Source organism: Physcomitrium patens, chromosome 2, assembly GCF_059467195.1.
Source record: "Physcomitrium patens ecotype Gransden chromosome 2, ASM5946719v1, whole genome shotgun sequence".
Taxonomy (NCBI): Eukaryota; Viridiplantae; Streptophyta; class Bryopsida; order Funariales; family Funariaceae; genus Physcomitrium; species Physcomitrium patens.
In genome coordinates, this window is record NC_143411.1 from 21,740,546 (window position 1) to 21,754,906 (window position 14,361).

The following is a 14,361-nucleotide window of genomic DNA, read 5'->3' on the forward strand; positions in this document are numbered from 1 at the left end:
AGATTTATCAAAAATGAATAAATTGGGAAAGATGTTAAAAAATATAAGATTTTTATTTTTAGAGGTTAAATTCTATTTGGTGCTAAAGTAGTATATCTTGGTGCTGACATGGCACAGTGTAATATTAAAAGATAAAAAAATTGGGTTCATATTTCGAACAGCCTGGAGGCTCCTTAGTGAATACAAACGGGAACCCAAAGGGAACCGTAAATTGCCGTTCCCTTCAAAGCCCAGCATCTACGTCCATTTCCGATGGGGGATCTGACGGTGGGAGGTCGTTTTAGGGTTTGGCACTGTGCTTGGTTTACTCGCGAGTTCGTGCCCCAGGTCGTCCTCTTCTCAAGCCCCATCGCTACAACAGATCTGTCTCCCGGCGGGCTTGTCTCCATCGACAACCATGGTAATGCTTCTGCCTCTTTGGCTTGAATTCCTTCGTCTCGTTTTAAAGACGATTTTTGCTGTTCTTTGGTTCTCCGGAATGCTTGATGAATTGCTTCTTTCTAGCCGTGCGGTGTGTCGCTTTGTTCCGCTTTCGAGGCAACCAGTTCCTCACCGTATTGCTTTGTGAACAGGGTATCGATTTGAAGGCCGGTGGCCGCAACAAGAAAACCAAGCGTACCGCTCCCAAGAGCCAGAATGTCTACCTGAAGCTTCTCGTTAAGGTGCACCTCTTAATGTTTACAGCCGCGCCTTTGCTCTTCGTTTCCTCTCTCATTTAAGATGAAACTTAGGGTATATATCCACTTCTAGGATGACTGATTGCAGTCGGAATCTTTTCCGGGGTGGCCTGCGGTCTTCCCTTGCCCTAGTTGTTGTTTTTTACTTTTTACGCTGCAATATTGTATACTGTGTCTAGGTTGTAGCTCTTGTGTCCTCTTCCGACGTTGTTGTTGGATTAGGTCTTCGTACTATGTCCAAGGTATTTGTTGATTTTTTGTTCTTTGTGCCACTGGCGTACTACCCCTGGGTTTGACATGTGCGTGGTTAACATGTATTAGGGCATTGTAAGTCTGGATTAAGAGTTCAGAGTGTGGCTGAATATCTTACTAACAGTTGGCTCTTTGGGAAATCGCTTGCAGCTTTACAGGTTCTTGGTCAGGAGGACTGACGCTCCCTTCAACAGTGTTGTCTTGAAACGTCTGTTCATGAGTAGGACGAACAGGGCTCCTCTTTCTATGAGTCGCCTTGTCAAGTATATGACTGGAAAGGTACTAATTTTCGTTCTAGGTTTTTTGTGGCTTTTTTTTCACGTTTGTATTCAGTGTAACTGCTAGTGATGATAGATCTCATCAGGAGGGGACACACTTAGTATGTGTAAGGAATCTACGACGAGAACTGACGTTTCGTTTACTGCTTCTGTGTTTTTTTATTTAATTTTAGGAGGGCAAGATCGCTGTGTTGGTTGGAACCATCACCGATGATGTCCGACAATTCGAGGTACCAGCGTTGAAGGTATGCGCATTGCGTTTTACCGAAACTGCTCGTGCCCGAATCCTGAAGGCTGGTGGGGAATGTTTGACTTTTGATCAGCTTGCGCTGCGTGCACCAACAGGGTCCAACACTGTGAGTTCCTCCTTCCCGCCTCAAACTATCCACATAGTGTAGCGCACATATTAGTTATCTGCTTTGAACAGAGATGTTGTGAAACTTATTCGCACTCGAGGTATGTTCCGCGTTAGCTATAAATACATGCTGGGTATTTGTAGGATTATTATTGTAGGTTTTTTTGAGTCCTCGTGCATGAAACAGAGGCCTTTTGCTTTGGAATTAACCGGATTAATCAATTTGTTTGATTGTAAATGTAGGTCCTTCTTCGGGGTCCCAAGAACGCTCGTGAGGCAGTCAAGCACTTCGGAGCACCTGGTGTGCCTCAGAGTCACGCTAAGCCCTACGTGCGCTCTAAGGGACGCAAGTTTGAGAAGGCTCGTGGTCGTCGTAACAGCAGAGGCTTCAAGGTCTAAAGACATTGTTTCCGTCGTATTGAGTAGAGGAGTCCCTCCACCCAGATTGGCTGGAGATAAAATTAGGTTTGCATACAGATGTTCTGTGTTCTTTCGCCTGTCATACCGCTCTTATGATATCTGGTTGGTGTACTCCTGTCTCGAATCTAATAGCCTTCAATGCGCAAACAGGAATTTGCAATTCCACTTGGGCTCCAGTTTTCCTTAGCCCATTGGGCCCTTTTCTCTTGCAAAAGTTTTCTTATCCATGCTTTGAGAATGACCTCGCTACTCTGCGCCTCGTGGATTATTCTCTGTACCTGAGAGCAGTCGAGTTAACTTTCATTTAATTGCAAACTCCATTATTACGAACTAAACGTATCTCGTAACCTGACATCAATATGTCACTAATGTAATACTCAAGCGACGGAGCGCTAGACTCTACATCAGTGTGTTTACGCTCTTAGTAATTTCTGACACTTGCCTGCCGTAATGAATGATGTTGGCACTCTTGGTAATGTGGTCTCAAAGACCTTGAAGAGTTCATTCCAACGCCTCTGCCACCATCACCTCCTGTACTGGTTTTGTGAACTCAAAACAGTTCGTGTGCACTCTTTCAGTAATATTATTCTTGTCAAACCCATTTTGGAAAAATTGTTCATCGCTACGTAGATGTTCTATGCATTTAGTTAGGGTGTGTGCAAGCATTCCTACTCAACCGTGGGAAGGTTTTGTGGCATCACAGCCCTACCGAGTCACCAATAGAGCAAGATCCCGTTCTCAACTGAAATGGATGTGAAAATTCTGGAATGTGATGTAATGAAGTGGCTTGTAGTTTCGACACCACACCTCACCGCTCGGGTGATTCAGCAGAGTACCTTTTTCCCGCGCCTCCGTGCCCTCATTCCGAATCGTCATTTCTGTTCATGAAGGCTTAAAATGGCTTTGAGGGAATGTTTGAGGTAGAGTAGCGTACGAGAGGAGGGTGTATTCATTTTGTGAGCCATGGATAGTTTCTTGAGCATGCTGGGTTTCAATTCTCGACGAGCTTCCTCGTACAACCCAGCTGACGTTGCTATTTCAGAAGGGCCGGATATCGACAAGCCCGCGAGTGGGAATCAGTTTGCTTGTTTTGGAGCTGGGTGTTTCTGGGGCGTGGAGCTTGCGTATCAGCGCGTGCCGGGTGTGACCTACACGGAGGTTGGGTATACGCAGGGGCAATTGCACAACCCTACATACGAAGCAGTCTGCTCGGGCGACACAGGTACGTAGTCTTGGTGATTCATGTGCACTATTCCTTTAGTTTTTTTGCAGCTGATGCTTGTACAGTTTAATCTAGGTCGGTTTTGAGAAGTTTGCATCGACGCTTGTCCATGACTACATGCGTTTTTGAAGTTTCGGTGGACGGTTATTGTTGGGCTGTGTGTGGAGGTGTATGAGTGGGGGGATTTCTTGCTCAATTGACGGTGGCTTTATTGCTTTAAAACAACCATCGCGGTCAGTGGTTTGAATTCTTGGCTTTCACCGAAAATTGAGCTCAAATTTTAGATTGTTAATTATGGGGTGGATTTTGTCGCACGGAAGCATCTGCGGTAGTTTCCAGTGTGCGTTAATCTCAAGGAATTGAATTTCGTGCAAACTGAACTGTACCCTCGATTTCTAATTGCGGCTTTAACATTCAAGTTTTCGTGCTTTTCTCAATGTTTCATTTTAGGGTATGGGGAAGTGAGAGTGTAAACACTTTAAAACATTAAATAAAATAATAGAAATTTTTGAAGTTTGGTGAAAACCGCAAGCACAGAGTTGAGGGTAAGTGGCACACTTCTGCACATTATCCTTATTGCTAATTAGGAATGGTATATAGTTTCGTCCTAGACCGTAGTTCTGTTATGTCTGCCTGAGTTTAGACCAAAATTTCTGATTATGTCATTTTCGTGACGAAGGACTGTGCCTGACTCCTTTTTGGCTCATTTTCTGGCTTGGTATTCTTAATTTAGACGTATTTTGTGTATAATGTTAACTAGTTCTTTTAACGTAAGGAATGTCTTGTTTGAAAACAGGACATTCAGAAGTAGTGAGGTTACAGTATAATCCAGCTGAAGTCAGTTACGAGGATTTGCTCAATGTATTTTGGAATCGCCATGATCCTACTACGCTCAACCGCCAGGTACTTTGTCGATTTCATTTTCCGGTTGAACACGCCGCTGATGAGAAGTACTTTGATTGTTGATGCGACAATATGTTAAAGTCACGATGCTGTCTTGCTAAGTGCTTTAATACTGGAATCTGTTATGACAGGGTGGTGATTCTGGACCACAATACCGATCTGGCATCTACTACTACTCACCTGAGCAAGAAAGAGTAGCCAAGGAATCACTTGCAAACCATCAGAAATCTCTGAGCCGAAAGATTGTTACTGAGGTTCTCCCAGCTAAAAAGTTCTACAAAGCAGAGTCCTATCATCAGCAGTATTTAAGTAAGGGTGGCAGGATGGGTTCAAAACAGTCAGCAGCGAAAGGTTGCAAAGATTCTATCAGATGCTACGGCTGAATCTGCATGCATGCATGCCCTGTTCAGCTGTATATGATACTTTCGTATTATAAAATCATCCCTTCGTCAAGGGATTAGTTCTCTCAATGTCTTATGTTTTTTTTATCACAAAATGCGACGTCAAATGCTGCACCTATGATTTACATTTGCTGCATTCGAGGACCCTTGCTGTCTGAACCGTGTCTTCGTCTGTACTCGTTACAAGCAAGAGGATTTTACTCGTCAGTGGGCAACTAGTGGCTTGCACAAGGTGTCACCTCGGTAGCTACATCCTTATCAACTCCAACCAGCAAGTCCTTTTCTAACCTAGCAGGTATTTGTCAATAAGCATCTTCTTTCTGGATGCCCTTATTGTGACCCTCTCATGCAACAGTGATAACAGTGCTATCTTTTGTCCACTAAATAAACATATATATATATATATATATATATATATATATTATTGTAGACTACTGTGCACTGACTTGCGCATCGGCTATATATAATTACTTAGCTAGGATTGTTATACTTATACTTTGATGTCAGTTAGCTGTTCGTGCTTCTCCTCAGACTCGGTATTGCCCCAACTCATCCCTCTAGATACTGTGCACTCCATCTACTCTTGCTCTTCTTTGCCTAATTGTTCTGATTTTTTCTGTGCTCTTGCAAATAGTGGATTTTTCTCAATGTCCCGGGTGTCCAAACAATGGAAGCCTGGGTGGCTTGTTTTAAATTGCCTCTTCTTTGCGTCGAATTTTGTCATTGGGCATGATTGGTTGTTGCTGTGGATCATTGGCAATGAAGAGAGCATCATAGAATGTCAGGTAGGGATCAAATTGAAGTTTCTTTTCAGTCAGCTTGCTTGACAACGTTGTCTAGAGCACAAGTGACCCACTTAAATCTAAACTTTTCAAGTGCTCTCATGTGATTGATGCTTGATGCAATGATTTAAGTGCAGATTACGATGGCCCGATTAAGCTTCCTGTTTGTGTTCTTCATACTGCTTCTTCTGCTGGCCATCAACACGGAAGGCCGTCTTGTGCCAACTGCATGTTGGCAACGCCCCGTTAATCCATGTGACTCTCACGCTCCATGGCCCCCTTCAAAACACCTGCGATAATCGTGAATGATCTCAAGAAAGGTATCCCCAGCTCGGATTGCAGGCGACAGTGCGGGACAGCCTTTTATGTTTTTGGCACGTAACGTAAATATGCTGTAATTTCTAGAAGCTTGTGAGAAAGCATAATGGTTTTGAGTCTGTCCAGACTGAAAATAAATTGATACTCCTTGCTCTGTCTCCTACCCATCCACAATGATGTGATAAATCAGGATCTCCTTTCTGGGTAAGCTCCCTGGAAGTAAAGAGCTCTTTTCTTCATCAATGCCCGGTTTCTCGACGTCATGGGGCTGACCAGCACTTTCACCTATTTGGGGCTCTTCGTGCTTTGCAATTTGGGATTAAAGCATTCTTGCCCCGCTATGTTGTCATTAAAGCTCTCTCCACCGCAGTCGCGATCGTGATCAATGCCATAGAGCCCTAATCTCAACATTTCGTCTTCAAAACACACGTCGTCAGCCTGCTCTTTGATTACTCTTAGAGCTGTGTCTTCGGCGCTGGACCAAGAGCCCAGGGGCAACGATAGCGACCTGTTTTCGAAGTAAGTCGTTGTGGAAGGATCCCGAGATTGATTTTTCGTGGTCCAGCTCCGTGCCGTCACTGCCACTAGAAATCTGGGGATCATTAAACTCGCACAAGCCCGAGTTTGAAGTTTCTGGATACAAATTCATGAAATAGTTGACATCGTCTGGTCTATTCAAGCTTGAGGGGTATCCTAGCTCCAGCTGAAGCGAGTTCAGATACTGGTTAGGCTGATGGAGTTTATAGTCGTCGAGGTTAATGATTTCTCACTTGACTCTGGAAGATTTTTCAAGAAATGTTAACTGGTCGTCTCCAGGGAGTACGTTGGGAGAGCCCGCCGCTTCTGGAGATAGCGCACCCATGTGCTCTTCGTAAGAAATAGCTCTTTCTTGCTGCATTTCCATCTTCAGGTTTTTGTTCTTCTTGAATAGACGGCAGACCACCCACCCACCGTCCTGAAAACCCAGTGTACAATTTAATAGGTTATCAAAAACCTGGAATACGAACTGCAAACTAGTCATAAAAAACAAGACGAAAAAAACAGTAAGAAAAGTACAGAAATTGAAAGGTGAGCAGGAATTTACATGGGTTGGTCGTTCGGATCCGTCGTAAAGGCGAAACTCGTGCATAATCCAGTCAGTCTTGATGCCATGTGGAGCACGGCCTTGATAGAATACGAGCGTTTTGCGCATGCCGATCAGAGTCTGGTTTAGCTTAGTGTGGATGGGTTTGTCGCGTCCAGTTGCATTCCAGAAACCCATGGTGGTGGCGCGATTGGCTCGGGTGCCCGTTGGATACTTCTTTCCCTTGCGGCTGAAAGAAATAGTAGTCGATTTGAGGAGTTGGACGTGGGTTGGGAGAACTCTGCGACTGCAGCGGGGGAGGGGCAGCGGGGGAGGGGGGGTTTCCTGTTCGCGCGGGGCCCAGACCGGCCCCAGTTCAAACTTTAAAAAACAGGAAGTACAAAGGTTATCACTCCGAGGGGCATTTTTGCAATTATCAAAACTTGAGGGGTATTCTTGATATTTCGAGAAAGTTTAGGGGCATGTGTGATATTTGCCCTAAGCTTAACTAGATCTGGTCGCAACTTAGCGAATATTTTGACAGTCTAATCGAAGGCAAGTTCACCTACAGTGTCCTGGCAAAGGATGAACTCCAACCAGCACACTGATGAACTGAATCTAAGAAACCGTGAACTTGGTATTATGACCAAATCACACGTCCTTGACTCTTTTCATCATAAAATTGTTTTTTTTTTTTTTTTTTTTTTTTTGGTTCTAAGAAAGGTGGTTTTGACTATTTTCAAAGCTACATCCATACTTTGTCCTCAAGCTATGGTTGTATTCAGATGCCCTTAATCACCCCTGTACTAATATAGAACTTTTATAAACTAGCTGGCGTTGCGCCATCTGTCTACCACCATGGCCCACATTCGAGGTGGCATGCGACACCGATGCATCTACAATCTGACTTTCTCTAATATCCTCAGCTGCAAACTCTTGTTGAATTTTTGACGTTGTTGTACTGAAGAGAACCATTTCTGTTGGAACTAGAGTGTTGGGTTTTGCTTGTTGAAGTTAGGATTCCGCTTCGGATCGTGACTTGGATCGGTGAGTGTATGTTTTACAGCCCATTTCTTGGGTTTTCGGATTGAAGTTTGTTGTTCGAGTCCTTGCTGAGATTATGAGTTAATAGTTCAAGTTGGGATGATTATGTCAGATTGTGTTGGTAAGATAAGTGTTGGTTCAGTAACGTGGTGATCGGTAGCGTAGATTTGCGGCTGGCTGATGAGCTTATTATGTCACTGAGCTGAGATTTTACTGCAATCAGCTGTAGGAACTCGTATTACATCGCCGAAACTGAAATCCTTTGTGGAATAGAAAATCCTCTTGTCGAATTGGTCGACCCTGTCCCTACCATCGAATGATTTGTGGATGTTGATAACTTGATTTCTGTGTGCGATTCCTGGAATATAGCCTTTGCTTGTATGAATTAGTCTGTTCCGAATTGTATAGAATACAAGTACGAGTCTTGATGCAGTCGATTCTTACAGAAGTTTCACTTAGAAGCAAACCCATGTTGTCTTATTTCTTGAGTACAGACATTCATGCTTGTGATTGTTCCGTCTGCAAAGAATTATAGCGAAATATAATATTAAATGGGTTTGTCTGATTTAAACCCTTTTCGCAGGCACTAAGGTTTTGTTATTTAGCAAACGGGTCCTAAATGGCAGGGGAAGAAACTCCGAAATCAATCGAGCCAGTTACGAAGGAAGACTCTCCCATGACAGAAGACCTTGCCAAAGAAGAAATCACACATTCCGAAAAAGACCTACCCATAACCGATGAAGCATGCACAAGGGTGATGATCGCCGTAAACCAGTGTAGTAAGGGATACCCTAAGCCCTCCATCAGCAGCCGCGCGGCTTTTGACTGGATTGTGAAGAATCTCATCAAGCCTTGCTGTAAGAAGCGGTACAAACTGCTCATTCTGCATGTACAAGTGCTGGATGAAGATGGTGTGTACTTCAGCCGCCTTTCTGGAGTTCTATGATCTTTTAGTAGCGATTGCTTACCATCTACTCTAAGACTTAAATTGCATCAATAGCAATACTCATTGTGGTAACCTTCTGCCGCTCTACGGTATTATTATTGCATTGATCGATCCACTGTGTATTGATCATTGTCACCAAGTGATTCCTAGGCCCTTGAGCCCTATCTTTTCATTTAGCTGAATTGTTAGATTTGCAAAGTGGCGTAAGATGCATGCAGCAGTTGTAGCATTTTTCTCACTGGAGATTTTGTTGTGTTAAATATTATTTAATATTTATTTTCGTTTTAATCATGCTTTTTCTTCCTGTTTCTAGAGGATGGACATTTGAGCAGTTCGATGTTTTCAGGATTGAAGGAACTCGACAGCGTCTATGCAAGTCCAAGTGACTTTCAGCATCTGAGGCATGAAGAGCGTGCCAAAGGAGCATCTCTGATCCAATATTTTATCCAAAAATGCCACGACAGCGAGGTACTTATTTTAGAAGACATCATGCTAAGTCTGCTTGCAAATTCACTTGCCTCTATTATTAGTATACAAAAAGGTAACAGTTCTGCACCTGTAAAAACATCGTTAACGAGATGATTTTACAGCTTTGTTGCTTCGAGTAGCGTTTTGTTCGAACAATGAACCTGACTTCATTACGCCATGAAAAAAGTACGTGCTTCGTTCTGACGCTATCTGCATGTTAGAGCTGCAGATTGAGTGTGAAGGATGGATAAAAATGGGAGATCCAAAGGCAGTAGTCTGCGAGGAGGTGAAGAAGAAGAACCCTGACATGCTGGTCCTTGGCAGTCGGGGTCTTGGAACGATACAAAGGTTAGATACAATATGAAAATTCACCTTGAAACATTACAAACACAATGTTCTTTCTTGTTTAGACATTTGCGGAGCTAGGCTATCTGTCTTGGTGTTCATTAATTGAGAAATTATGCAAAAGGTATAAAATTTATTAGTGAAATGCTAGTGGAAGAATTTTTGCAATTTTTTTCTAACGTACAAAGTGTCTCAAAAAGCAATCTACCAAGTGTTGGCTGGTAGCTGCAAGTGCTTGTTAAGCTGAAACAAAATTGATAACTACCAGTAAACATCACTATTGGTAATAGTCTTTGATCCCATTTGGACATGAGTGTATAATGGAGAAAGCAATTGCAGTCTCCATCTATAGACTGCAATTATTCGGGCTTCTTTGGTTCAAGTTGGTGGATGCCTAAAAAATAAGTGGGCGTTTTCATATAAATAAATAAAATTTGATTGGGTTTGTGTTCAAAGTTTTGAGCCAAACGTGTAACCACATCTTAATTATTATTTTTGCATTATTTTTTTAGTACTGGGTCCGATGCCTTTGTCATGAATGTGTTGAATCACGTGGGACTGACAAGGAATTAACTTTCTTGCTGCACAGGATGTTCGTGGCTGGAGTGAGTTCTTACGTGACAAAACATGTGGATTGTCCTGTAATTGTGATCAAGCGAGACCCTAAGGACATTCCTGATGACCCCATGAATGATTAGATGCTCTGCTTCACCGAGATCTACTTACACTAATATGTAGATGCTATCACTTCTTGTGCATTCTAAGTTTAACCACTAAACTTTCCATACATGTGACCATCTGCTAAACTGCCAGATTGCTAGAATAAAGCTTTGATACATTGATTCAAAACTGGTTGTTGAAAGGTTTTGAAATCATTAACTATGGAAGTTGTAACGTAGATGTATAACATTCTCGACGGGGAAATATTTATTGATTACCTGTGTTCAATTGTGAACAAAATAGGAAAGAAGTAAAGAAACTGAATTTTCTTTCGTTAATAAATGTGTTTTAATTTTGAAGAAATTTCAAGAATTTTGATTCCCTGTCAATGTGTATGCAAGACGAAACCAGCGTTGTTCTTGTGGATCATGTTGGATTTTTAGAAAGTCAAAACTTGCCCCATTTAAATAAGATATGCACTTTTGATGGGTGTGTGAGTGAATCATGTCTTTCTGTCATGAAATTTCACAAGGTTTTCTTTGAACTTTTAGATTCCTGGCGAAAGTGATCATTCAGCATAAGAACTCAAGTAAAATAATTAACTTGAGCTGGTTTTAGTGCCATGAAATTCATTACATTTGTTTAAAAAAACATATTGTGGTGTTTGTTGTCACCAATATTATTATTTCTCATATAACTTTAAAGTTTTTTTCTTTTTCTTTACCATGTGCTACTTATTCAGTTTATGGTTTGAAGTTCTTGAAATTTGAAGTTCAATATATTTTGTATTTTTTTTATAATTAAAACAAAAAGAACTATGGCTAATGGAATGAAAGATGATATATGTTGTTTTTGATGGAGCTAATATTTATGTATTTTTATTTTAATGGAACTAAAATTAAAACCTTAGAACATGGTTGAAGGAGTAAAACACAAGGCAAACATGGAATAATGATTCACTCAGCTTCTATTAATTACATGTAAAAGATTACAAATACACTTATGTACCATTAAAGTAATTCAAAAATTAAAAACATATAGATAATTCTAAGAGATTATTAGATTTAATTGTAAAAACTTCTAAACCATATTGTCACTAACTTTGAACTTAATGTTATCACTATCAAAACTTAAATTTAACAATAGATTAGATTTTAAAATTTTAAAATAAATTCACTTAACACAAAAAGTGTTATGTTAGAAAAACCTAAAGTATTATTAACGAAAATTCTTGAAGGCACTATAAGATATAAGTCAATGATGAAAGTATAATGTAAAATAAAATAAATTATATAAGGTGTAAAATTTTCCAATGTGAGAAAGTAATACTATATTGTTTGTATCACAACTTGGAACTTGTCTAATATATAATAAGCTCCACAAAGTACTTCCTCCTCTCTCTTGTTTTGGCACATTCATGTTTCTATTTTTGTAACATGATATCAAAGCCTTGGATGAACAAGTATTGTAGGTGAAAATTATTGGATGAAAAACCACATGAAGTTTTTGAATAAATTTTCTTTGTAGATGAATTATTCTTATCTTGTTGCTATTGCAGCCTTGCTATTGCACTACCATTGGAGCCTTGCGCTATTGCTACTATAAGTTTTGACTTCTAATAGAGTTAATTCGTTGCTAGTATTGAAGAAGTATTGTTTTTTCTATCATAGCTGAAATCACCATCCTCTATTATTGCATTTTGTACAACATTTGTAAATTTCTCTTCTATAGCTACTACAAGATTTGTTATTGTTGAACAAGCTTATTGTTTGTAGCTATTGCATTAGTTATTTTTGCAATGGCATCATCTTCTATTAATCATCTCATTAATTACTTAGATGAAAAAATCTATGGCACATGAACATTTGTTATGAAGCATTTGATGTGCATTTGTAAATTTTACATGCATGTAGAGAAGACATTGAAATGTCCTATGAATGTGGATGAAAAATCAAAATGGAAATCAAGCAAAGCAAAAGCACAAGCCTTCATTATCCTCAATGTTGAGGCTTCACAATTGACTTATATACGCAAATGTAAGATTGCAAAAGAAATGTGGAATAGATTGGAATATTTTTCTAAGATCCACAAGTCTTGAGGAGTTATTACTGAAATATTTTTGATGAAGAAACATCACAATCTTTGATATATTGATGAAAAATCATTGGATAGTTTTTTACATTTTTTTTAGATTTTAGGAATTAATACTTTGAATTCAATAGTGAAATGGATAAACAAAGCATGGCATTTCTTATACTTATTGCATTATTAGAATCATGAAATTTTCTTTAATAAATTGATTACATTAATTATATGAGAAGAAATCACAAAAGAAGTGGTGCAATCTATATTTTTTGAAGAAGAGATGCAAATAAATGAGAAGATTAGCTCTCTATTTTTTGCCTTAGCAATGCATGCATGAAGGAAACAAGACTTGAAGAAGCACCATGCATGAGAAAAGTAGAAACCTAAGATTGATAAGTTTAAAAACACTTATAGGATTTATAGAAAAAATGGACATTGACAAGATGATGTAAAGAGCCATAGAACAAAGAATAATAATACATTAAATGTTAGGATTGTTGTTGTGCTTTCAAACCAAAAGGCATCACGTAAGTTACAAAAAATGAATGTATTGTTGTTTGAATCATATCATTATGTTTGTATTGTAAGTACAATGGATGTACACATCTAAGGAGACAAGAATAAGCTTCTCAATTTTAATAAAAATGTGACTATTCAACTCTAAGGCTACAATTGTAGCATTAACAAATCACAAGCCTTAGCTGAGATGCACCTCACAATTTTGGATCCTAAAGAAAAACATATTCTTGAGGTTGTGAAGAATGTACATTAGGTTCTTGAAGTACATGATACTCTCTTATCATATGCAATCTTATATAAGAAAGGTTGCAAATTTAGTTTGGATGATAATAAAGTTAATTAGATTCTTTCTTTTGGGGACTTATTCACATAAGGCACACTCAATGGTAAAGCTTATTTTATGCCTTGTGAAATTGAAGAAGTTGCCAAAATTGCTAGTTCATTATTTTAGATTGTACACTTATTGAATGACATTATGCATTAGCACATGCTTCAATGCATACAATACAAGAGGCAAAATAAATGAATAGTATTGAAAGATTGAAGCATTATATCTAAAATATCTTATATCCAAAAGCCTGATATTTCTTCAAACTACAAACAATCTTAGACAATATTAAGTTGGATTGTTAATATTGAGCGTTTGCTGCTAAGTATGTGACTTAAACTTAAAATTATCTTCTACTTATAAGACTTAGTTGTAAGACACTACATGATGAAAAACCTTTTCTTCAATATGCACATTTTTTTAGTTATCTTCTTTGGTATTCTTTACAATGTATCACGTACCAAATGAAAGGCATCAAAAACTTGATGCAAAGGTAAATAAGGATATTTTTGTGGCATATTTAGATGTAGCAAAAGAATATGAGATCTTCTTACATGAGGAAAAGAAGGTGAATTTTAATTGAGATGTGATTTTCTTTGATCAAAAGGATGATTTGCATGATGAGTCACTATTTCCTTAAAAAAAAAGTAGAAAAGATAGGAATTATAGAAACAATCTTGATTTGTTTGATCTTTAACATCTAAATAAATTAGAAATATCCAAATTTCAAGTCTAAAATTCATATACACATGATGGATTTGGTAGAAAAATGGTTGAGAAGGAAGTAAATTCTATACTAGCAGAAGTAATGGAATTCTATTAACCAAAAGTAGAGGCAACCACTCAAATTCTATTGACAAGATGTTGTTATATAAGTAGGATCGATTTAGAAAATATTATAAGTGGCAATTAGATTTGTTACATCTCTAGAAAAAATAATAACAATTCTATTTGAAGAGATTATGATCTATCAATTGAAACAATAGATATTGTTTTTATTGATGAATATGTAGAACTACAAATTATTTAGCAAGCCATGAGGTCACTCCTTTGCAAGGAGTGGAATCTTGCCATAAAAAAAGAACTTGATTTCATGAAAGATTATGGTATATGAGAGTTTTTATTTTTATCCAATAGCAAGAAGGTTGTAAATTTAAAATGGACTTTTAAAATAAAACTTACTAACAACGGTTATATTGAATATTTTAAAATATTATTGGTTGCAAAAGATTTTAATTAAGTGAAGGGTCTTGATATCTAAGAGACTTTTGCATGAATTACTTGTCTTCTAATAA

At 38.8% G+C, this 14,361-nt stretch overlaps 3 protein-coding genes, 1 long non-coding RNA gene and 1 pseudogene across 9 annotated transcripts; 4 read left to right on the plus strand and 1 right to left on the minus strand.

Annotated features, from left to right (window-relative positions):
- Window positions 1-345: 345 nt before the first annotated feature.
- On the plus strand, window positions 346-2,168 carry LOC112278218 (large ribosomal subunit protein eL18y). The gene is made up of 5 exons (XM_024511389.3): window positions 346-400; window positions 573-662; window positions 1,080-1,208; window positions 1,381-1,563; window positions 1,806-2,168. The coding sequence occupies exons 1-5, from the start codon at window positions 398-400 to the stop codon at window positions 1,959-1,961; spliced, it is 561 nt and encodes a 186-aa protein (XP_024367157.1). The 5' UTR covers window positions 346-397; the 3' UTR covers window positions 1,962-2,168.
- A 747-nt stretch (window positions 2,169-2,915) lies between these two features.
- Window positions 2,916-4,577, plus strand: LOC112278212 (peptide methionine sulfoxide reductase A4, chloroplastic). Its single transcript, XM_024511374.3, has 3 exons — window positions 2,916-3,204; window positions 4,001-4,107; window positions 4,239-4,577. The coding sequence occupies exons 1-3, from the start codon at window positions 2,946-2,948 to the stop codon at window positions 4,488-4,490; spliced, it is 618 nt and encodes a 205-aa protein (XP_024367142.1). The 5' UTR covers window positions 2,916-2,945; the 3' UTR covers window positions 4,491-4,577.
- Window positions 4,578-4,978: 401 nt separating this feature from the next.
- Window positions 4,979-5,851, plus strand: LOC149989798 (uncharacterized). Of its 3 annotated transcripts, none has more exons than XR_016501841.1 (2): window positions 4,979-5,044; window positions 5,428-5,851. It is a non-coding gene; the product is annotated as an uncharacterized LOC149989798 (long non-coding RNA). The 3 variants fall into 3 exon arrangements; XR_016501842.1 differs by having other exon boundaries at window positions 4,996-5,044; window positions 5,423-5,557; XR_016501840.1 differs by lacking the exon at window positions 4,979-5,044 and adding an exon at window positions 5,051-5,293.
- A 41-nt stretch (window positions 5,852-5,892) lies between these two features.
- Window positions 5,893-7,646, minus strand: LOC112276725 (NAC transcription factor 29-like; annotated as a pseudogene). The gene is made up of 3 exons (XR_016501872.1): window positions 7,526-7,646; window positions 6,693-7,016; window positions 5,893-6,563 (listed from the first exon to the last, which is right to left on the minus strand). The product of XR_016501872.1 is annotated as an NAC transcription factor 29-like (transcript).
- LOC112294137 (universal stress protein A-like protein) lies at window positions 7,626-10,497 on the plus strand. Of its 3 annotated transcripts, none has more exons than XM_090248334.1 (5): window positions 7,626-8,008; window positions 8,299-8,626; window positions 9,008-9,129; window positions 9,359-9,477; window positions 10,064-10,497. In XM_090248334.1, the coding sequence occupies exons 2-5, from the start codon at window positions 8,335-8,337 to the stop codon at window positions 10,170-10,172; spliced, it is 642 nt and encodes a 213-aa protein (XP_090104460.1). In that variant the 5' UTR covers window positions 7,626-8,008; window positions 8,299-8,334; the 3' UTR covers window positions 10,173-10,497. The 3 variants fall into 3 exon arrangements, with proteins under 3 accessions (XP_090104460.1, XP_024400101.1, XP_024400117.1); XM_024544333.3 differs by having other exon boundaries at window positions 7,626-7,718; window positions 8,975-9,129; XM_024544349.3 differs by having other exon boundaries at window positions 7,626-7,718.
- Window positions 10,498-14,361: the final 3,864 nt, after the last annotated feature.

Bases quoted from the DNA above. Each gene is read 5' to 3' on its own strand.
- LOC112294137 (XM_024544333.3), top strand. From the start codon at position 8,335: ATGGCAGGGGAAGAAACTCCGAAATCAATCGAGCCAGTTACGAAGGAA. The intron at 9,130-9,358 runs GTACTTATTTTA...TTAGAGCTGCAG, and splicing joins AAAAATGCCACGACAGCGAG to ATTGAGTGTGAAGGATGGAT. The intron at 9,478-10,063 runs GTTAGATACAAT...CTTGCTGCACAG, and splicing joins GGTCTTGGAACGATACAAAG to GATGTTCGTGGCTGGAGTGA.
- LOC112278218 (XM_024511389.3), top strand. The intron at 663-1,079 runs GTGCACCTCTTA...AATCGCTTGCAG, and splicing joins ACCTGAAGCTTCTCGTTAAG to CTTTACAGGTTCTTGGTCAG. The intron at 1,564-1,805 runs GTGAGTTCCTCC...TTGTAAATGTAG, and splicing joins CACCAACAGGGTCCAACACT to GTCCTTCTTCGGGGTCCCAA.
- LOC112278212 (XM_024511374.3), top strand. From the start codon at position 2,946: ATGGATAGTTTCTTGAGCATGCTGGGTTTCAATTCTCGACGAGCTTCC. The intron at 3,205-4,000 runs GTACGTAGTCTT...GTTTGAAAACAG, and splicing joins AGTCTGCTCGGGCGACACAG to GACATTCAGAAGTAGTGAGG. The intron at 4,108-4,238 runs GTACTTTGTCGA...CTGTTATGACAG, and splicing joins CTACTACGCTCAACCGCCAG to GGTGGTGATTCTGGACCACA.